Source organism: Diabrotica virgifera, chromosome 9 (assembly GCF_917563875.1).
Source record: "Diabrotica virgifera virgifera chromosome 9, PGI_DIABVI_V3a".
NCBI lineage: Eukaryota > Metazoa > Arthropoda > Insecta > Coleoptera > Chrysomelidae > Diabrotica > Diabrotica virgifera.
Window position 1 is genome coordinate 37,899,540 of NC_065451.1, and position 17,770 is coordinate 37,917,309.

At 34.0% G+C, this 17,770-nt stretch overlaps 1 protein-coding gene across 5 annotated transcripts in view; it reads left to right on the top strand.

Annotated features, from left to right (window-relative positions):
• LOC114331072 (putative inorganic phosphate cotransporter) overlaps positions 1–17,770 on the top strand; it is a 387,747-nt gene that overhangs the window by 251,987 nt on the left and 117,990 nt on the right. Inside the window, exon 1 of one of the 5 annotated variants that reach the window (XM_028280544.2) lies at positions 14,454–14,914. The exons of the other annotated variants lie outside the window; for them this stretch is intronic. Coding sequence (XP_028136345.2) covers positions 14,821–14,914 — 94 coding nt within the window. The 5' untranslated portion in view covers positions 14,454–14,820. Of the gene's footprint in view, positions 1–14,453; positions 14,915–17,770 lie in introns of those variants that run through there. 5 annotated transcript variants of the gene reach the window in all.

The window sequence follows — 17,770 nt, forward strand, 5'->3', positions numbered from 1 at the left end:
CATTCTTTCAAGGTTTTTGCTGTAAATTTTAAAGAACCGCTTGGATTGACATGAAATTTGGCATACGCATAGCTAACATGTCATAGAAAAAAAGTGATATGGTGCCGATGTGTGCTTTTGCACTGTGGGTGAGTTTCACCCCATCTCGGGGGTGAAAAAATATATGTTCAAGTTAAGTCCCGAAATGGATAAAGTGACTAATTTTAAGTAACTTTTGTTCTATAGAGTTTTTTCGTCAAATCAATATTTTTCGAGTTATTTGCAAGTGAATATGTTCATTTTTCAACAAAATAACCACGTTTTTAAACGGTTTTTCGCAAATAACTCAAAACGTAAGCGTTTTGTCGAAAACTATAGCTTATAAAAAAGCGAAAAAAAATGGTGTATATATTAGGTCTCTATACCTAGCAAAAGCAGAGTTATAGCTAATGAAAAATAGGTTCATATTCGAAAAATTCCAAATAGAATAATTCAATATGAAATATCCAAATACTGAAGCATTCTTGGGGAAAACACATTAATTACAACTTTTATAAAGTGTTTAAAAAAAGCTTTAGTTCTGTTTTTATAAAAAACATTTCTAGTATCAAATGCAAATGTAAGCAAGTTACGCTCAAAATAAAGTTGGTCCCTTTTGTTTTGGCAAAAAAAAATCAGGAAGATTTAAAAAGAAATTTATCCTTACCTCTTCACAAGTTACTTTACTTATGTTGTGTTTATATGATCTCTAAGTTTCATCGATTCAAATTGCTTATTTTTGAAAAAAATTGGTTTTAAAATGAAATTTTTAAAAATTTTAATTTTGAAAAAATGCTATTTTTCAAAATAACTTAAAAATTGTTAGAGGTGCCAAAAGTCTTAAACAATAAAAAATTCGGCTTTACTTTTTGGGTATTTTGTATTTTTTTGTTTTTCTGTAAGACAAAACTTGGTCAAGATACGGTGTTTCTAAATTTGCATACACTCGTGATAAATGACTCGTTCAAGCCATTTTAACTACAGCTCTTTCAAAAATAAGGACTTTGAACCGGTGAAACTTACAGATCATATGATTAATACATACCTCGACACCGTAAGGTACAAGAGGACGGCTTAAACAAACAAAAATGATTAATACATACGCGAGTAAAAAACTTGTGAAGTGATAACAATTAAGGTCATTTGAAATGCCAATTATGGGGTGATTTTCACTATTTCTTACCAAAAAAGGACCAGCTGTATTTTGAGCGTAACTTGTTTACTTTTGATGCTAAAAAATTTTTTTACAAAACCAAAATAAGCATTTTTAAACACCTTAAAAAGATTAACTAGAGTTTTGCCCAAAAAAGTGCTTCGTTTTTTGGTTATGGCACGTTAAAATATACGATTTGAAATTTGACGAATGTGAACCTATTTTTCATTAGCTATAACTCTGCTTCTGCTAGGTACAGTGACCTAATATATACATCAAGTTTTTCACTTTTTTATGTGCTATATTTGTGTAAGAATTTTTTTCACTAATTACTTACTTTTTGAGTTATTTGAGAAAAACCGTCTGAAAACGTGGTTATTTTGTAGAAAAATTAACATATTCACTCGCAAATAACTCGAAAAGTATTAACTTCGTGAAGAAACTTTATACAACAAAAGTATCTTAGAATTAGTCATTTTATCCATTTCCGGAGTTATTTCGAACATATATTTTTCACCCCCAAAAGGGGACGAAACTCACCCCTAGGGCAAAAGCACACATCGGTACAATATCACTTTTCTTATTTGACTTGTTAGTTTTGTGTATGCCAAATTTCATGTCAATCCAAGCAGTTCTTTAAAATTTAGAGGTTTTGCAATATTTAACCTTTAAAGAACGTACTAAAATATTGAGAAACTTTATGAAGCTTGTTTGAAACGCCATGGTGCATATTTTGAACATATATGTATTATAAAAATTAATTCAAAAATATATTTTTTATATTCTGTACTGTTTATTTTGGCGGATACTGTACTACACTCCGAAATTCACGTACCTTGTAAACTTTAAATTCGATTTAGAGGATTTTTTCTCACAATATAATCTAATAGTACATAAATTGATATTTAAAGTACCATGTTATCTACTCTATGTCATATTATGTATAAGTTTTTAGTTTGTGAAAACTGTCATTATAGATAGCAGTGCGTGAAGTGTTTAAAGTTTGTGTGAAGTAACAATGTATTTTAAATGGGACTTACTTTTTCGCACTGTTTTTCACACACTTTCATATAATCAAACATTCTTAACTTTCGCGTTGTCATGTTGATGACATAATGAGCAATAAATTACGACAAAAGTTTTGTCAGTTTTGTGGTTTGAAAGAAGTTAGAATTTTTAAATGTCAAAGTTCTAAAAATTGTAGAATAGAAATGAATTCCAGTGACGAAAAGTTACAGTTTTTTTATTTGTTTATGATAGAGTAGATAAAATATTGTATGAAACTGTGCGTGAAGTACTTTTTGAGAACTTACGCAATGTATAGCACTCGCTCCGCTGGTCGTGATGTATAGCACTCGCTGGAATAGGGGTCGTGTGCTACCTAATTTGAAAGGTTGTTCAATTCTCTATTTAGTAATATTAACATTGACATAATTATTTACTCAGGGTGTCCAAAAAAAATTATATTGAATTAAATAATTTGACACAAAAAGAAGAATATGTGTAATTTATTTAACTCAAAATATATTCTACTACTGACAGAAAACAGAGAAAAATGTTTATTTGACATATAAATATTGTTTTTCGCTTAAATTCAATATTCAACCTACCAAGAGGCAGATGGGTGGCAGCTTGAACATTGAAATTAAGCGAAAAGCAAGGTTTTATCAAAAAACAATTTTTTTCTGTTTTGTGACAGCAGTAGAATGCATTTTGAATTAAATATATACAATTGATTTAGTTAAAATATTATTTCTTGGACACCCTGTATAAATAATTATGTTAATGTTTATATTACTGAATTGAGAATTGAATAACCTATTAAATGAGCTAGCACACTATCCCTATTCCCTATTCAATAAGGTGTGGGGAAGTGGAAGAGAGGGGGTTGACAAATGACAAATGTATGTACCGTAAAAATTTGTCCCCCTTAGATCAAAAATCGACCTGTGTCGTCATTTCCTTAAAATCTAATAAATACTGCCAAATATCGAGGTGGACTATTTTCTTTGGCCCACTCTGTATAGGTATATTAGTCTGGGCTGATTATCGGAGAATAGGCCATTTTTGGGAAAAGTTATTTACCAGCAATTTTATTGCTGGAATCGAATCTTATGATTGTATATATTAATAATATAGATATGCAAAGTCCGCAGATAGTGTGCTACTTTTTTTATAAACAAAAAAGCGCCCGAAAATCGTGTTTTTTTCAATTTTTGCTCTATAGCTCCAAAGACTTTAACTTTAGACCAAAAACACCTAAATAAAAATTCACCGCAATTAAATTCTGCATAGAGACGTGTTTTTTCCGATTTACTTCGACTAAAACTTTCCCCGGAAAAAGCGGGTTTTTCCAACAAAATCTTTAATTTTCAACTAAACTTTTAGATAAGTAGTTGTTAATCAATAATTAAATAACTTAGTAACGTAAAAGCCCTTTCCGTATGTATTATAATTCCAGAAGCCAATGGAAATTGAATGAACAGTTTAGCAACAATTGAAATGTTAATTAAAAATTTACGGTCACTATAGTAACGACAATAATTATGATGCATAAGAATAACTATGATTTTTTCATAAAAGGATACTATACCTATCTAATGTACTTTACAAAATTTAAATTGGACTATTTAAGCGGCCTCAGGAATATTTTAAAACTATAAACAATTTTTTGGCCTAAAAACAAATAGAATATCTCGGGAAATATTAAACTAAATTAAATTGTGAAAACGTTATTCGAAAGACAGCGGAAGGACGCTTCTCATAAAAGAAACAACGTTTAATCATGATGAGTGGTTCCTGAGATACAACCGGTCAAAGTTGACCGAAATTTACGGCAAAGATATAAACAATAGGATCATAATTTTCAAACCATCACCTTTTTGTTTTTGTCCTGTTTCTCCACACCAATTTTCATATCTTTAAAATCCTCATAACATATATTATTATAATAAAAACTCTCGATAATACGTGTGAAAATTGCCAAAAATAGCAAAATTCCAATCAAAAATTAGGTTGGAGGAAATGTAACCCTCAAAGTTCAAAATCGGTATACGTTAAAAAAATGCATTTTCTTGGCTTCCCATGGAGCAATTTCCTTCATTCTTTTTTTGTTCCCAAGTAACTCGAGTAGAGCCATCGAACTAACGCATTATTAAATGTCGAACTTGCTTTTGTTTTATTATAATAAATTAATTTATTTATTATAACACAATATTTTAATTTGTTTAAATAAAAATTGTTTAAATAATTATAGAGCTTTCAAATGAGAATATTTATGTTTTTAACTTTAAAAGGTACACTTGTAGTAAGTTTATCTAAAAAAAAGCCTACAACTGGAAAAAATATGTAATTTTCTGTTCTTATAAATAAATTAATCTATTATAACAAAACAAAAGCAAGTCTGACATTTAATAATGCGTTAGTTCGATGGCTCTACTCGAGTTATTAGGGAACAAAAAAAGAATGAAGGAAATTGCTCCATGGGAAGCCGAGAACATGCATTTTGTTAACGTATACCGATTTTGAACTTTGAGGGTTACATTTTCTCTAATCTAATTTTTGATTGGAATTTTGCTATTTTTGGCAATTTTCACACGTATTATCGATAGTTTTTATTATAATAATATATGTTATGAGGATTTTAAAGATATGAAAATTGGTGTGGAGAAAGAGGACAAAAATAAAAAGGTGATGGTTTGAAAATTATCATCCTATTGTTTATATCTTTGCCGTAAATTCCGGTCAACTTTGACCGGTTGTATCTCAGGAACCACTCGTCATAATTAAACGTCTTTTCTTTTAAAAGAAGTGTCCTGCCGGTATCTTTCGAATACTGTTTTTGCAATTTAATTCATTTCCCGAGATATTCTATCTGTTTATAAACCAAAAAATTGTTTATAATTTTAAAATATTCCTGAGGCCGCTTAAATAGTCCAATTTCAATCCTGTAAAGTACATTAGATAGGTATAGTGTCTTTTTATGAAAAAACCATAGTTATTTTTATGCATCTTAATTATTGTCGGTATTATAGCGACCGTAAATTTTTAATTGACATTTTAATTGTTGCTAAACTGTTCATTAAATTTCCATAGACTTCTGGAATTATAATATATACGGAAAGGGCTTTTATGTTACTAAGTTATTTAATTATTGATTAACAACTACTTATCTAAAAGTTTAGTTGAAAATTAAAGATTTTGTTGGAAAAACCCGTTTTTTCCGTGGAGAGTTTTCGTCGAAGTAAGTCGGAAAAAACAAGTCTCTATGCAGAATTTAATTGCGGTGAATTCTTATTTGGGTGTTTTTGGTCTAAAGTTAAAACCTTTGGAGTTATAGAGCACAAATTGAAAAAAACACGATTTTCGGGCGCCATTTTGTTTATAAAAAAAGTAGCACACTATCTGCGGACTTTGCATATCTATATTATTAATACATACAATAATAAGATTCGATTCCAGCAATAAAATTGCTGGTAAATAACTTTTCCTTGTATTTTGCTAATTAGCCCAGAGTATATATTACATGTATATTATTGTTCCTATGCAGCCTATGCTCACGAGAAATTAACGTTTTTTCACAATAAAATAAAATTAAATAAAAATAGCTTCAAAATAGACTTTAGATTGAAGCTATTATTGCAATGAGTCGGCAAAAAATTAAACAATAATAACTTTACAAACTCTCATTTTTAAGGATTTTCTATGCTATTTCATTAACATTGTCACTAATTTACGGATCTTCATATTTAGTATTTAAAACCAAATAGCAGTCTTACATTGTTTATAAAGGTGTTGTTAGATACCTGTATCAAAGTAAGTGACGAACAATATTTTTGTTGTTAATTTCTCTGGTCTAGCACCCATATTATAATCGTTTGACTGGATGTATCAATAAAAACAAGTCTGTCATAAGAAATCAAGATATCAACAAGTTATTACAGTCGAAAAAATAAGAGAATACCCATGAACGAACATATAAAACACGCTGTATTTTCCGGTCACTGTGTCACACAAAAAATTGGCCAGCAAAAGTACATGTAATAATTATTGTTACATCTACTTGCACTGGACAATTTCCTTTGTGATACGGTGAAAGGAAAATACAGCGTGTTTTATATGTTCGTTCATGGGTATTCTTTCATTTTTCGGACTGTATGTGTTTATTACTGGTCTTTATTATTGTCCAATTATGAAAGGTCGCAACATAATCAACCGCCGAAACGTTTGCCAATTTTCCGTTACCACAAGGGGTCTAAACGTATATCGATCGGTCACGCAGGGCAGGAATAGACATGACATTATATTTCATACAGAGAGAACAATAATTTTGCACCGTCTCTATTCATTTGACGTATGCCGGCCGGTAGAAAGGAAGGGGATTCGGCGATTCTTCCTATTTAAAAACAACGTAATCCTAAAACCTGCACTCTGATAGGTTGGACTCAAATAAATTGGATCCACTGTTGCCGCGTATAATAAAAGTTGTACAAAGCAATATTTTGTCACTAAGTATAACATGTAGTATAATTAAATAATCTTCTTCTTCAGCCTGTTTGCATTCACTCCTGGACAAAGGTCTCTCCATGGGTTCTCCATTCTTCTTTGTTTTTTGCTATTTGGTGCCAGTGTCTCCCCATTTTTGCTTTAATGTCGTCTAGCCATCGTTTTTGTGGTCTTCCTCTACTATAACTGCGCTCGCTGGTTTGTTTCCAATCAGGCCCGTGCGCAGGGGTGGATTTTGGGGTTCTAACCCCCCCCCCCCATCGAGAATTTTTGCACATAATTTTCCACTAGCAATAGTCCTTATTCTACGAAAGTCAAACCGACTTGATAATAAATATTTTGTTGTCAATTTTTGTTTCGACATTCTCAACTTTCTCGATCTTGTGCACGTTTTTTTTGAATTTTCCCGCCTTTTTTACCTCCTATTATCAGTGTCATTGTGAATGCAACCATCGATAGTATCGATTATGGAGACCTGTAAGAAGGAGTGGAAACGCAAAGCATCGTTTGTGGGCTAACTGATGTTTAAATTTAGTTAATAAAAATATAATATGTAAATTAACTACAGACCGACAGTCTGACTTTTATAAAATTAATGTTAATTTTTGTGAAATATTTTGAAAATAGTGTACACAAATTTCAAGGTCGTCCTATCTCGATTCCTCTCCTCTGTGTAGGTCTCCATAGTATCGATACAACTGACTCGAACCGACTAGTCAGCTGTTCGAGCTGTGCGGACCACCTGGAAGGATCCGACGACTTCATCTGGAGCTTTCCAACTTCTTTCAGCAATAAAAACTGCAAATTTCCAGGTAAAATTCAAGACTTACACTAGCACGTTACCAGCTCTCTATTATAAGATGTTTGTACATTCTTCATTCTTTGAATTTAATTTCCAGATCTCCATGCATATTTTGAGCTCAGTACATTCTTTGACTTTGTCTCTCAGTCGAGTACTTCAGTCCGAAAACCAGGATCTTGGCGAGGCTATCGAACTGGCTGATGCTGCGAAACAAGTCCTGCTTGAAAGAAGAGAAAACGCCGAAAAGGACTTCAGAGGAATTTTCAAAACCGTGAGCGAAATCAGCGCAAAATACGACATAGAACTGCTGAAACCAAGGCTCGCGTCAAAACAGACTCAACGCTCCAACGTACAAACTGATTCAGTTCAAGATTATTTTCGCATAACGATTTACATCCCATACATTGATTTGTTTCTGACCCATATACAAGATCGATTTTTGAATCACCGCAAAATTTTATCAAACTTTGCTTGCCTCTTCCCCAACAAAATGAAGAATTTCAATGAAGAATCCTGCGCTCAACTGTTTGAACCATACTCTTCAATTTTGCGGGATGATTCCCGTGACATCTGGGTAGACGAAGTCAAACTTTGGCGTCAACGCATCGCCGGAAAGAACGTTAAAAATTCGCTTGAAGCACTCGATGTGTGCAATGGAGATGCATTTCCAAATGTACATCAAATGCTTCGCATTTTGGCAGTTCTGCCTGTAACGACAGCAACGAATGAACGCTCCTTTTCAACATTGCGTCGCCTCAAGACTTACCTCAGGTCAACAATGTCTGAAGATCGGCTGAACGGATTAGCTTCGCTCAATATACATCGCGATGTCGAGATCGATCCGCAAAGAGTTTTGGAGAAGTTTTTTTCTACACCTCGCAGAGTTAATTTATTATATAATAACTGAATATCAAGTCAACACCAAGACACAATAAAATGTCTTCATTTATAAGAAAAGTTTCTTATTATTTTTTATTAACTTCATAACCTAACATGATACACATATGTCAAACCCCCCCCCCCCCCATAAACGAATTCTGCGCACGGGCCTGTTTCCAATGTATAATGTTTCCCGTTAATATTATTAAATGAATAAACGGGTAATAAATTAATTATCAGTAGTAATAACCCAAGGACATTGATAATTGTTCGAAAAAATTTTATAACAGATTTCGAAAGCTTGTTGCTTGGAAACAGACCGACGCCGTAGGCGGAGGTCTGTTGCCTGTAAGCAACAAGCTTGAGAAAGTTGTTAAAAAATTTTTGAGCATTTATCAATGTTCGAGGGTTATTCGGATAGAAAATTTTTTGCTGGTTATGAAATAAAATACAGAGCAGAAACAATTTATTTAAATGTGCAATTAACAAAGGAACAATTAGAAAAATTTAATGAAGATCCAGACATGTTAGTTTCTATAACTGATGAAGATGTATTTCCACTACGCATGCTGTTAATAATTTTATTATGATGTTCTTCGTCAATGTCCAAGTACGGTTTTATTGAGTTGGGATTGTTATGCCCCGTAATTTTTATAAGCTCTTGCTCTTGAACACCACTTTTGGCCAACCAACTGACCGCGGTCGATCTATTGGAGTGATTAGTGAATTTTTTTTCCTTGGTTTTCAAGCCAATCGCTTCGGCAGACGTTTTTGTCCAATTTTGAATCATATTTTTTCCAATGGGCATATTATCATACCAATGATCATTTTCGGTTTTCCAGTAACGATTTGTTCTTAGGAATAATCTATCCGTTTTAATATTTGGGCCCCTTTTTGATAACAATTTTTTAAATAATCTGACAGGACATACGTTACTGTCGTTGTTTTCTATTAAAAATTTGCTGTCAGTACACCTTCTTGAACCACCTTGGCAAGTCTTGCTGAATACAGGGTTATATTGTACTCGATTTGTTACAGAACCATCGTTATTTGTTTCAATACGAAAAAAGTCAATCAAACAAGCAGCAGCTTCCCCACCTCGCCAAGCTAATTCTACGGCGGTTATGTGATAGAATTTCCGTTGTAGCCCTTCAGGGGTGTCTTCGTTCCACAAATTTATCATTTTTGCTATTTCTACCGCACTCAATGCCTCTGAACTTTGATTCCTTTTACAGGGATCCGATTGTAGTTTTCGTCGTATAGAATCGCGGGCAGCTCGCGCTTGTTGAAATACAACGCTTTTGAATGGGTCAATAATAACTTTCATTTCCTTATAATACTTTTCTTGTAAAAGCTTACTTGTTAGGTTCCACATGGTTTTGACAGTAGCTTCTTTAAACTCTGTACCATCTTTTCTTCTCATGTTCACAGCCCAATCCTTTAAAATCGACGCCAATTCTTCCACCGTCCGATTTCCATCTAATTCATATTTTCTATCATTGCAAAAGTCCATAAACGCTTTCCATACAAATTTTTTACTGTAAACAATATTCTTTGGTATATTTGATTCGATAATTTCATTAATATTCTCATCAGTATTACAACCAAATCGTGACATTTTGAAATATTGAATATTTGAAATCTCAAAATCGAAATGAAACGAAATGTAGGTATCCATAGCTACATGATTGAGTGAAAACAGCCCATGGGATCTGTTTTCAGTATAATGTTGGTTTTATTGGTTGTATTCAATCAGATGACTACAAATTAATTGATTTCATTGGATTTCTAATTGAGCAAAAAATTTTCTATTAAATTATGATAACAATTATCGTTATTGTCCTACGAGGGCAACGTGAAGAGTTTTTGAAATGTACGCTTTGTATATGTTGATGATCATATAATTCAAAGAGTACCCAGTTTTAAATATCTTGGTTGCCATATTACTGAACAGCTAGATCCAGATAAAGAGATAAAATGTAGAATCGAGATAGTCCGTACGACATTTTTAAAAATTAGGTCATTCTTCTGTAATGATAACTTGCAACTTCAACTTCGAAAGCGCATGATTAAATGTTACATTTGGTCAGTCCTCTTGTATGGTGTCGAAGCATGGACATTAAAAATATCCACGATTAATCGTTTGGAGGCCTTTGAAATGTAGCTGCACAGAGGTATACTGAAAACACCATGGACGGCTATGCTGACGAATGTGGCAGTCCTTAAGAGAGCAAATGCTGCCCGCGAACTGCTTGATAACATCAAATATAGAAAGATGGCCTATTTTTGACACGTAGTAAGGGGAGACCGATTTAATATTCTTCAACTTATTATGATGGGTAAAATCGAAGGACTCAGAGGAATTGGTAGAAAGCAGGCTCCTTGGTTGAAGAATATCGGGAGTGGACGGGAATAAAGAAAGCAGAACACCTATTTAGAATAGCTCGAGACAGAGAGTTTCGCCATGGTAATCGCCAACGTCAAGGGGATTTGATAGGACACGTTAAGAAAAATACGCTTTGTACAACTTTTTTAATCACATTATTCAATTTCCCAAACAGAAATCTGATTGGTATTAAGAAAATTCATATATCGCTGCTTCTTCTTCCTTCTTGGCTGTACAAGTCTAGGTGAGTCTTGATCGCGTTTCGTTTACTATATTTTTCTTCACTCCTGCCGGTCTTGTACTGCAATCTCTTCTTGTTGCACAATTATCTTACGTAGTTTCCTCGATAATTTCCCCTTCCATCTTTTTCTTAGGCGACCAACAGACCTTTTGCCATCGGGCCTTTCCTGTAAGGTTGTATTTAGTAATATTTCATCATTCGATCTTAGCACATGTCCTGTCCTTCTTGATGTAGCATAGGTACTATGTTTTCGTCTCCATTTTCTGGAAAAGGGCAAAAGGGTCACAGGTCTTCACTATAACACTTTATTGGGCTGATTAGACGCCGAATTGTAGAGAAAACAGCCCCAATTGGGGAAAAAACTACTCTTCCACCATGACAACGCATCAGCTGACACCTCCGCCGTCGCCATGGCCAAATCTGTCCAGCCAATCAATATCGGTCAATCAAAGAGCAATAAAAGAGCGCTGGAATACTATGTATGGTAGCTTTTCTCCTTCGATGGCCCCGATAGTCGAAGGCATGCCCCGAAAACGGCTACCACGGAAGATAACGTGACAGAAATTCACGATCTCGTATTGCAGATCGCCGTCTGAAGGTTCGCGATATAGCTGAGACAGTAGGCATATCAAAAGCTGGCGTGAATCATATACTGCATGAAATTTGGGGCATGAGAAAGCTGTCGGCACGATGTGTGCTGTATTTTCTCACTCAAACCAAAAAGAGTAGCCATAAGACCACTTCAAAGCAGTATTTGAGGCTGTTCATGCATAATCTGAAGGAGTTTCTACAGTGCGTCATAAGCGACGATGAAACATGGATCTACAGGTACTCACCAGACAAACAAGAACAGTCCATACAGTGGACGTCACCCCCCGAACGTACTCCGAAGAAGGCGAAGACTGTCCTATGGTCGGAAAGGTTATGGCCACCGTTTTCTGAAATTAACAAGGTGTGATCTACATCAACTTTCTGGTAGACGGCAAAACTGTCACAGAGCTATACTATACCGAACTATCCGGCTGATTCGACGCCAAATTTCAAAAAAAAAGCAGCCCCAATTGCCTGACTCAGTCGGTGACCAAGTCGATGGCCCAGTAGCCACCGACTCACACCCCCGCCGTCACTATGGTCAAACTTGTCAAATAGGGCTACGAAGTTATGTCCTGTCCACCCTATTCTCCAGGTTTGGCCCTGTATGAGCTCTTTTTGTTTCCAAACTTAAGAAAGTCGTAAGCCTACTTTGTAGACCTCTAGAAAACATATTTTTCAGACGGGTTAAAGAATTTATTTATCGTATGGCATAGATAAAATAAGAACACATAATTTAAAAAAAGTATATACAGTTGAGCCCACGAGTCTTTACCCGTGTGTCAAAATTTAAAGCATGCGAAATAAGTCGGAAATTTACTAAACGCAACAGCAAGTGACAGAAAGTGAGTATTATTCTGATCACGGGTTATAGTATTAAATTTGACGTTATCAAATAAATATAATGTCAAATTTAAGTTTTGCTTTAAAATTTTGGTGCATAATAACAGCTACATTTGAAATAGCTTAATAAATCCTTTTATTATCGTTGATTAATAAATAAATAGACATCTCACAATAAAACACTGAAAACTTTTGTTTTCTATACTTCCACAAATGTTTGGCAATTTTGTGGAAGTATAGAAAACAAAAGGTTTCAGTGTTTTATTGTGAAATAAAATGAACTTCCATCAAGTAGCGGTCGAATCCATCAATTAATAAATAGACAATTTATAAAAAAATTCAATAACATATTTTCTTTTTGTTATTTTATTCACTTTGGCGGAACATTAAACACAAGCATTCGTTAACTGTGTCACTGAGGTTAGCTTTGTACGTTGTCAAAATTTATCGTAAAATAACATAAACTTATCATAAAATTTCTAACTCCAATATAAAATTAGTTTTAAAAACCACTGTATATATACTATAAAAAACTTCAAAATGCAAAAATTCGACAAAATAGCAGCAAAAAGTTCAACAAACTGAGAGCCACAAAAGTAAACAAAACAAAACGTCGGAAATTGTAGTTAAGATATGTGAAAACATCCCCAATCGTCTTTCTTTGTACCTATCTCTTTTCAATGCACTGAGTCTATGTCGTTCATAAAAATAACATGTGTTTTTACTTAATAACAGGCGGCAGCTGGTTTGTCATTATTAGTTTCATGCGTGGAAGAGAATGATGCTAGATAAAAAGTATATGTTTTATCTCGCCAGGTATTAATGACGCACGGGTAAAGACTCATGGACTCAACTGTAAAACGTTACATGAAGTATCACAAACGAAAATCTAATGTGTTAATATAATGTAAAATATTTTCGGTCGCATTCAGGAACTCATCGAAAACTCCAGCGTACCTCCTTCGGGGGCATTCCTCAATAATGTGACGGATGGTCTGCCGTTGCGCACCACAGTCACACTCATGAGTAAGGCCCTTTCCTCATCTATGCAAGCTGTCAGCACATCTATCGGTATATGTTCAGACATCTACTTATTCTGTTCAGCGCCGTCCATGTTTTGTGGGGCAGTTCAAAGCCTGGTGGTGTCTGATCGATACAGGCCATTTGGTGTGCTTCCTGTGGTGAGTCGCTCTCCCATTATCTTCTCCAATCGTTGGTGAGGTCAAAATGTTCCTGATGTAAGGAGGTGGCCCTTAACAATGGAGTATATCTGGAGCGCAGTCTGTTCATTTCGATATAAAGCTTATCATGGTGGATGGGAAGTTGATTGTTAGACGGGTTAAAGAAGGTGGAGTTCGCTGAGTTAAATGTATTAAGCTAAAAGGAGATTCTTCTTCTTCTTTTAGTGCCTATTCGTTTCGAATATTGGCGATCATTCTGGCTATAATTATTTTATTAACTGATGCTTTAAATAGATTAGTTGTTGTTGTGGGGAACCGTTTCCTCAGGTCCTTTAACCATGATATTCTTCTTCTCCCAATTCCTCGCTTTCCGAATACTTTACCTTGAAGAGTTACCTTCAGTAATCTGTATTTAGTGCCGTTTCTCATTATGTGTCCGAGATATTCTAACTTTCTCCTTTTAATGGTATACATCACCTCTCTTTCTTTGCCCACTCTTCGTAATACGGTCTCGTTGGTTATCTTGTCCGTCCATGATATCCTTATGATTCGCCTGTATAGCCACATCTCGAAGGCTTCAAGTTTTTTCTCCATTGCTTCAGTAAGTGTCCAGGATTCAACTCCGTAATACAATATTGAGAAGATATAACAAAAGGAGATTAGATTCAGAAATAAATCGCCACTTTTCCAATTTTTTTTTTCTTTTGGAGGCTTACATATCGGACCGCCCTGTGCCCTAGTGTTTATACAAACGATATAAATCCGGCAACGCAGCGAGCCACAATTCAGGAGTCCTGAACTAACCGAATTCACAATCGCGTGAGGAAGTAGTCGGTTTAGAAGTGGAAAGTGGAAGTGGAAGTTCTTGATAAAAAATATATCAACGGCAACGATCATCAGGTATCGTCCGGTACAAAAAGTGAAAATATCAACTTTTTTCGCATTTTTTAAATTTGAACGTTTTTCTCATCAACCACCAGTAACATTTAAATGGTCGATTATGACATTTTTCCTTAAATTACTACACTTTTCTTTTCCTATTATCTTTGCTAGGAAAAAGAAGAAATTCAAATAGGAGTTTTTTGTCAATCTTAATATTTTCCGTTCAGTACAAAGTTGTTACATATTTGTTATTTTTTTATTGTTGAAAACATTTATTTATTTTTATTTATCATGAAACAAATTTAATATTTGTAAACAATTGAAATAAATCATTTTGAAATGGGTAGAACGGGATCAAGGCGTAGTAGATACACTAATACAACGTATTCAACTGTTTTACTCCACAGAAACGATGATCCCAAGAAAACTCAAGGTAAGATACTTTTTTCTAGACGTTTTTTTGTTTCCTATTTGGCCATTTGCCAAAAACCTGTAGCTTACGCACGTGTCTGCCGGTAAAGCTGATTATTTCAGGCTATGTTGCCACAGTTTGATTTACTAAAATAATTTGTCTGACAGTTTTTTTATTTTTATATTGTGTTGTACATCAATATTCTACGTTGAATCTACGGAACACGAAACAATTTATATGAATAAATTCTGTAAACCTTCATCTAAAGGGTGTAACAAAAATACAGGTCATAAATTTAATACCTTAGTACAAATGTGCACATAAAAAAGTTATAGCTCTTTGAAGTTACAAAATGAAAATCGATTTTTTCCAATATATCGAAAACTATTAAAGATTTTTTATTGAAAATGGACATGTGGCATTTTTATGGTAGTAATATCTTAAGAAAAAGTTATAGTGTAATTTGGACACCCCTTATAAATCTTATGGGGGTGTTGTTCCTTTAAACCCCCCCCCGCCCCCCCAAACGTTTGTGTACGTTCCAATTTAATTTTTTTGTAGTACCATTAGTTAAACACAATATTTTAAAAACTTTTTTGCCTCTTGGTACTTTTTCGAAAAGTAAATTTTTTATCGAAATATTTTTTGATTATTTGTCAAATCCACAACATATTTGTATATGGTTAAGTACGATTATGGAGACTTGGTAATAATATTATGAAAATTTATTTATGATTTACATTTTTAGGTATATTTTGAACCATATTAAAAAAGAAGCCACATCTCGATAAAAACTGCCTTATCGAAAAAATACTAAGAGGCAAAAAAATTTAAAAATATTGAATTTAACTAATGGTAGCACAATAATTATGTAATTGGCACGTACACAAAAATTTAGGGGGTTTAAAAGAGCAAAACCCCATAAAATTTTTAGGGGGTGCACACATTTCACTATAATTTTTCTTTAAGATGATCCTGCCATAATAATGCCACATGTCCATTTTCAATAAAAAATCTCGTAATAGTTTTCGATATATTCGAGAAAATCGATTTTCATTTTGTAACTTCAAAGGGCTGTAACTTTTTTTATGTGCATATTTGTACGAAGGTAAGTTGGTTTATTTGAACTATTTTTGGTCCTAGAATATGTACTTTAATTTATGACCTGTATTTTTGTTACACCCTGTATATTACAGACTGAAAAATTATTAAAAAATAATTCATTATACCTATTAGGCCTGGATCCCGCGTACAAAAAAATGATTAATAGCAAGCTGAAAATTTGTTAATACATTAACGGTGTCTAGTCGAATAAACTTTAATGTACGGGAACACTGGAACAGGGGAAGCTTTAATTTTGTGGAACAGGTTTTAGGCTTTGAACGTACGTTACGAGAACGTCCCATGTATTTTGTCGGACAGAACTTCCAATTGATTTGTTACCCTTTCATTAAATTCTCACGAAAAAATTAGACTGCTAACAGGTTGATTGTGAAAACTAGCAAGTTGTTTTTAAGTTTATTCAATAGCAAACTTTATATAGATAATATATATGAAAAAATGTTTTTCCGACAAATATTTTGGGCATTTTAATAAGTCCGACAAGTCGAACATGTCAAATGACAGGAATTATGTTGGCGGTAAATAGCGCTATTTATCTTTCTTTCTTTCTTTCTCCCCTTCCTTATACCCTTTCAGGTGTCGGATTTGGGTTTAGTTTAGCTACGTATTCACCCATCTCTTCCAGTCTTTTCTGTCTTGTGCTATTAGTTTCATTTCTTCTAGCGTTTTCTGTTTAATTTTTCCTGCTTCTACTATTTGCTGTATCCATTTTTTCCTCGGTCTGCCTTTTTTCTTTTTTGTAATATTCCTTGTTTCGTGAACTTTCCTTGTTAGTCTACTAGGTTTCATTCTCATTAGATGTCCATACCAGTTTAATTGTCTCTTTATTATTTTATTCATTATCGGTTCCTGTTTAGTTATCTCTCTTATTGCCTCATTTCTTATTCTATCCCATTTGGTCTTTCCGGCTATAGCTCGTAGATGTCTTATCTCAATTGCATTTATCCTACTATTATGCTTTTTCTGTAAAGTCCAATTTGCGCTCGTATACAGTATCGTCGGTATCACAATCGTATTATATATTTTAATTTTTGTTTCCTGGGACAATTCTTTTTTCCTCAGAACTGGCGCTAGTGCGTAGTACAGTTTGTTTGATTTTTTGGTTCTGTTTGTTATTTCGAGGTCTATTTTCCCATCATTGGTAATTATTAGGGAGCGGATTTTATGCTAAATGCATATTGCTTGCATATTTCGCATATTTGAGAACTTTACCAAATTTTGCATATTTTTAAAGAAACTTGCATATTATGTGCCTTTTTTGAAAACATTTTTGTTCAAACGAAAAAATTTTAAAATTTTTTAATTCGACAAAAAATATTCCCCCGCACATGCTGTCATATTTTTTCGAGAACTACCTGAAGTCTTCTCATTCACTACCTTTTCGGTTTTTCTTTAGAAAACTCCTGATCTTTAGTGCGATGCCACATTAGGCGTTTTGACCGGATGCGTTTCCACCGCATCCAGTCAAAACGCATAGTGTTACAGGTCGGTCCGGTTGCGTTAGAAACGGATGCGTTTTGAGACAATGTCACGCGCTTACAAACTGCACCAGACTAAACGCATAGTGTGACAGATAGGTCCGGTTGCGTTGGAAACGGATGCGTTTCCACCGCATCCGGTCAAAATGCATAATGTGACACCGGACTTTCCCACAATGTGCGTCTAGTGCGCTGTCATAAAATGATTGTAGGACGTTAAATACCCTATTGTTAAAAGAATATTTACACCTCTAAACATCGTTTTAGGATTCTCTAA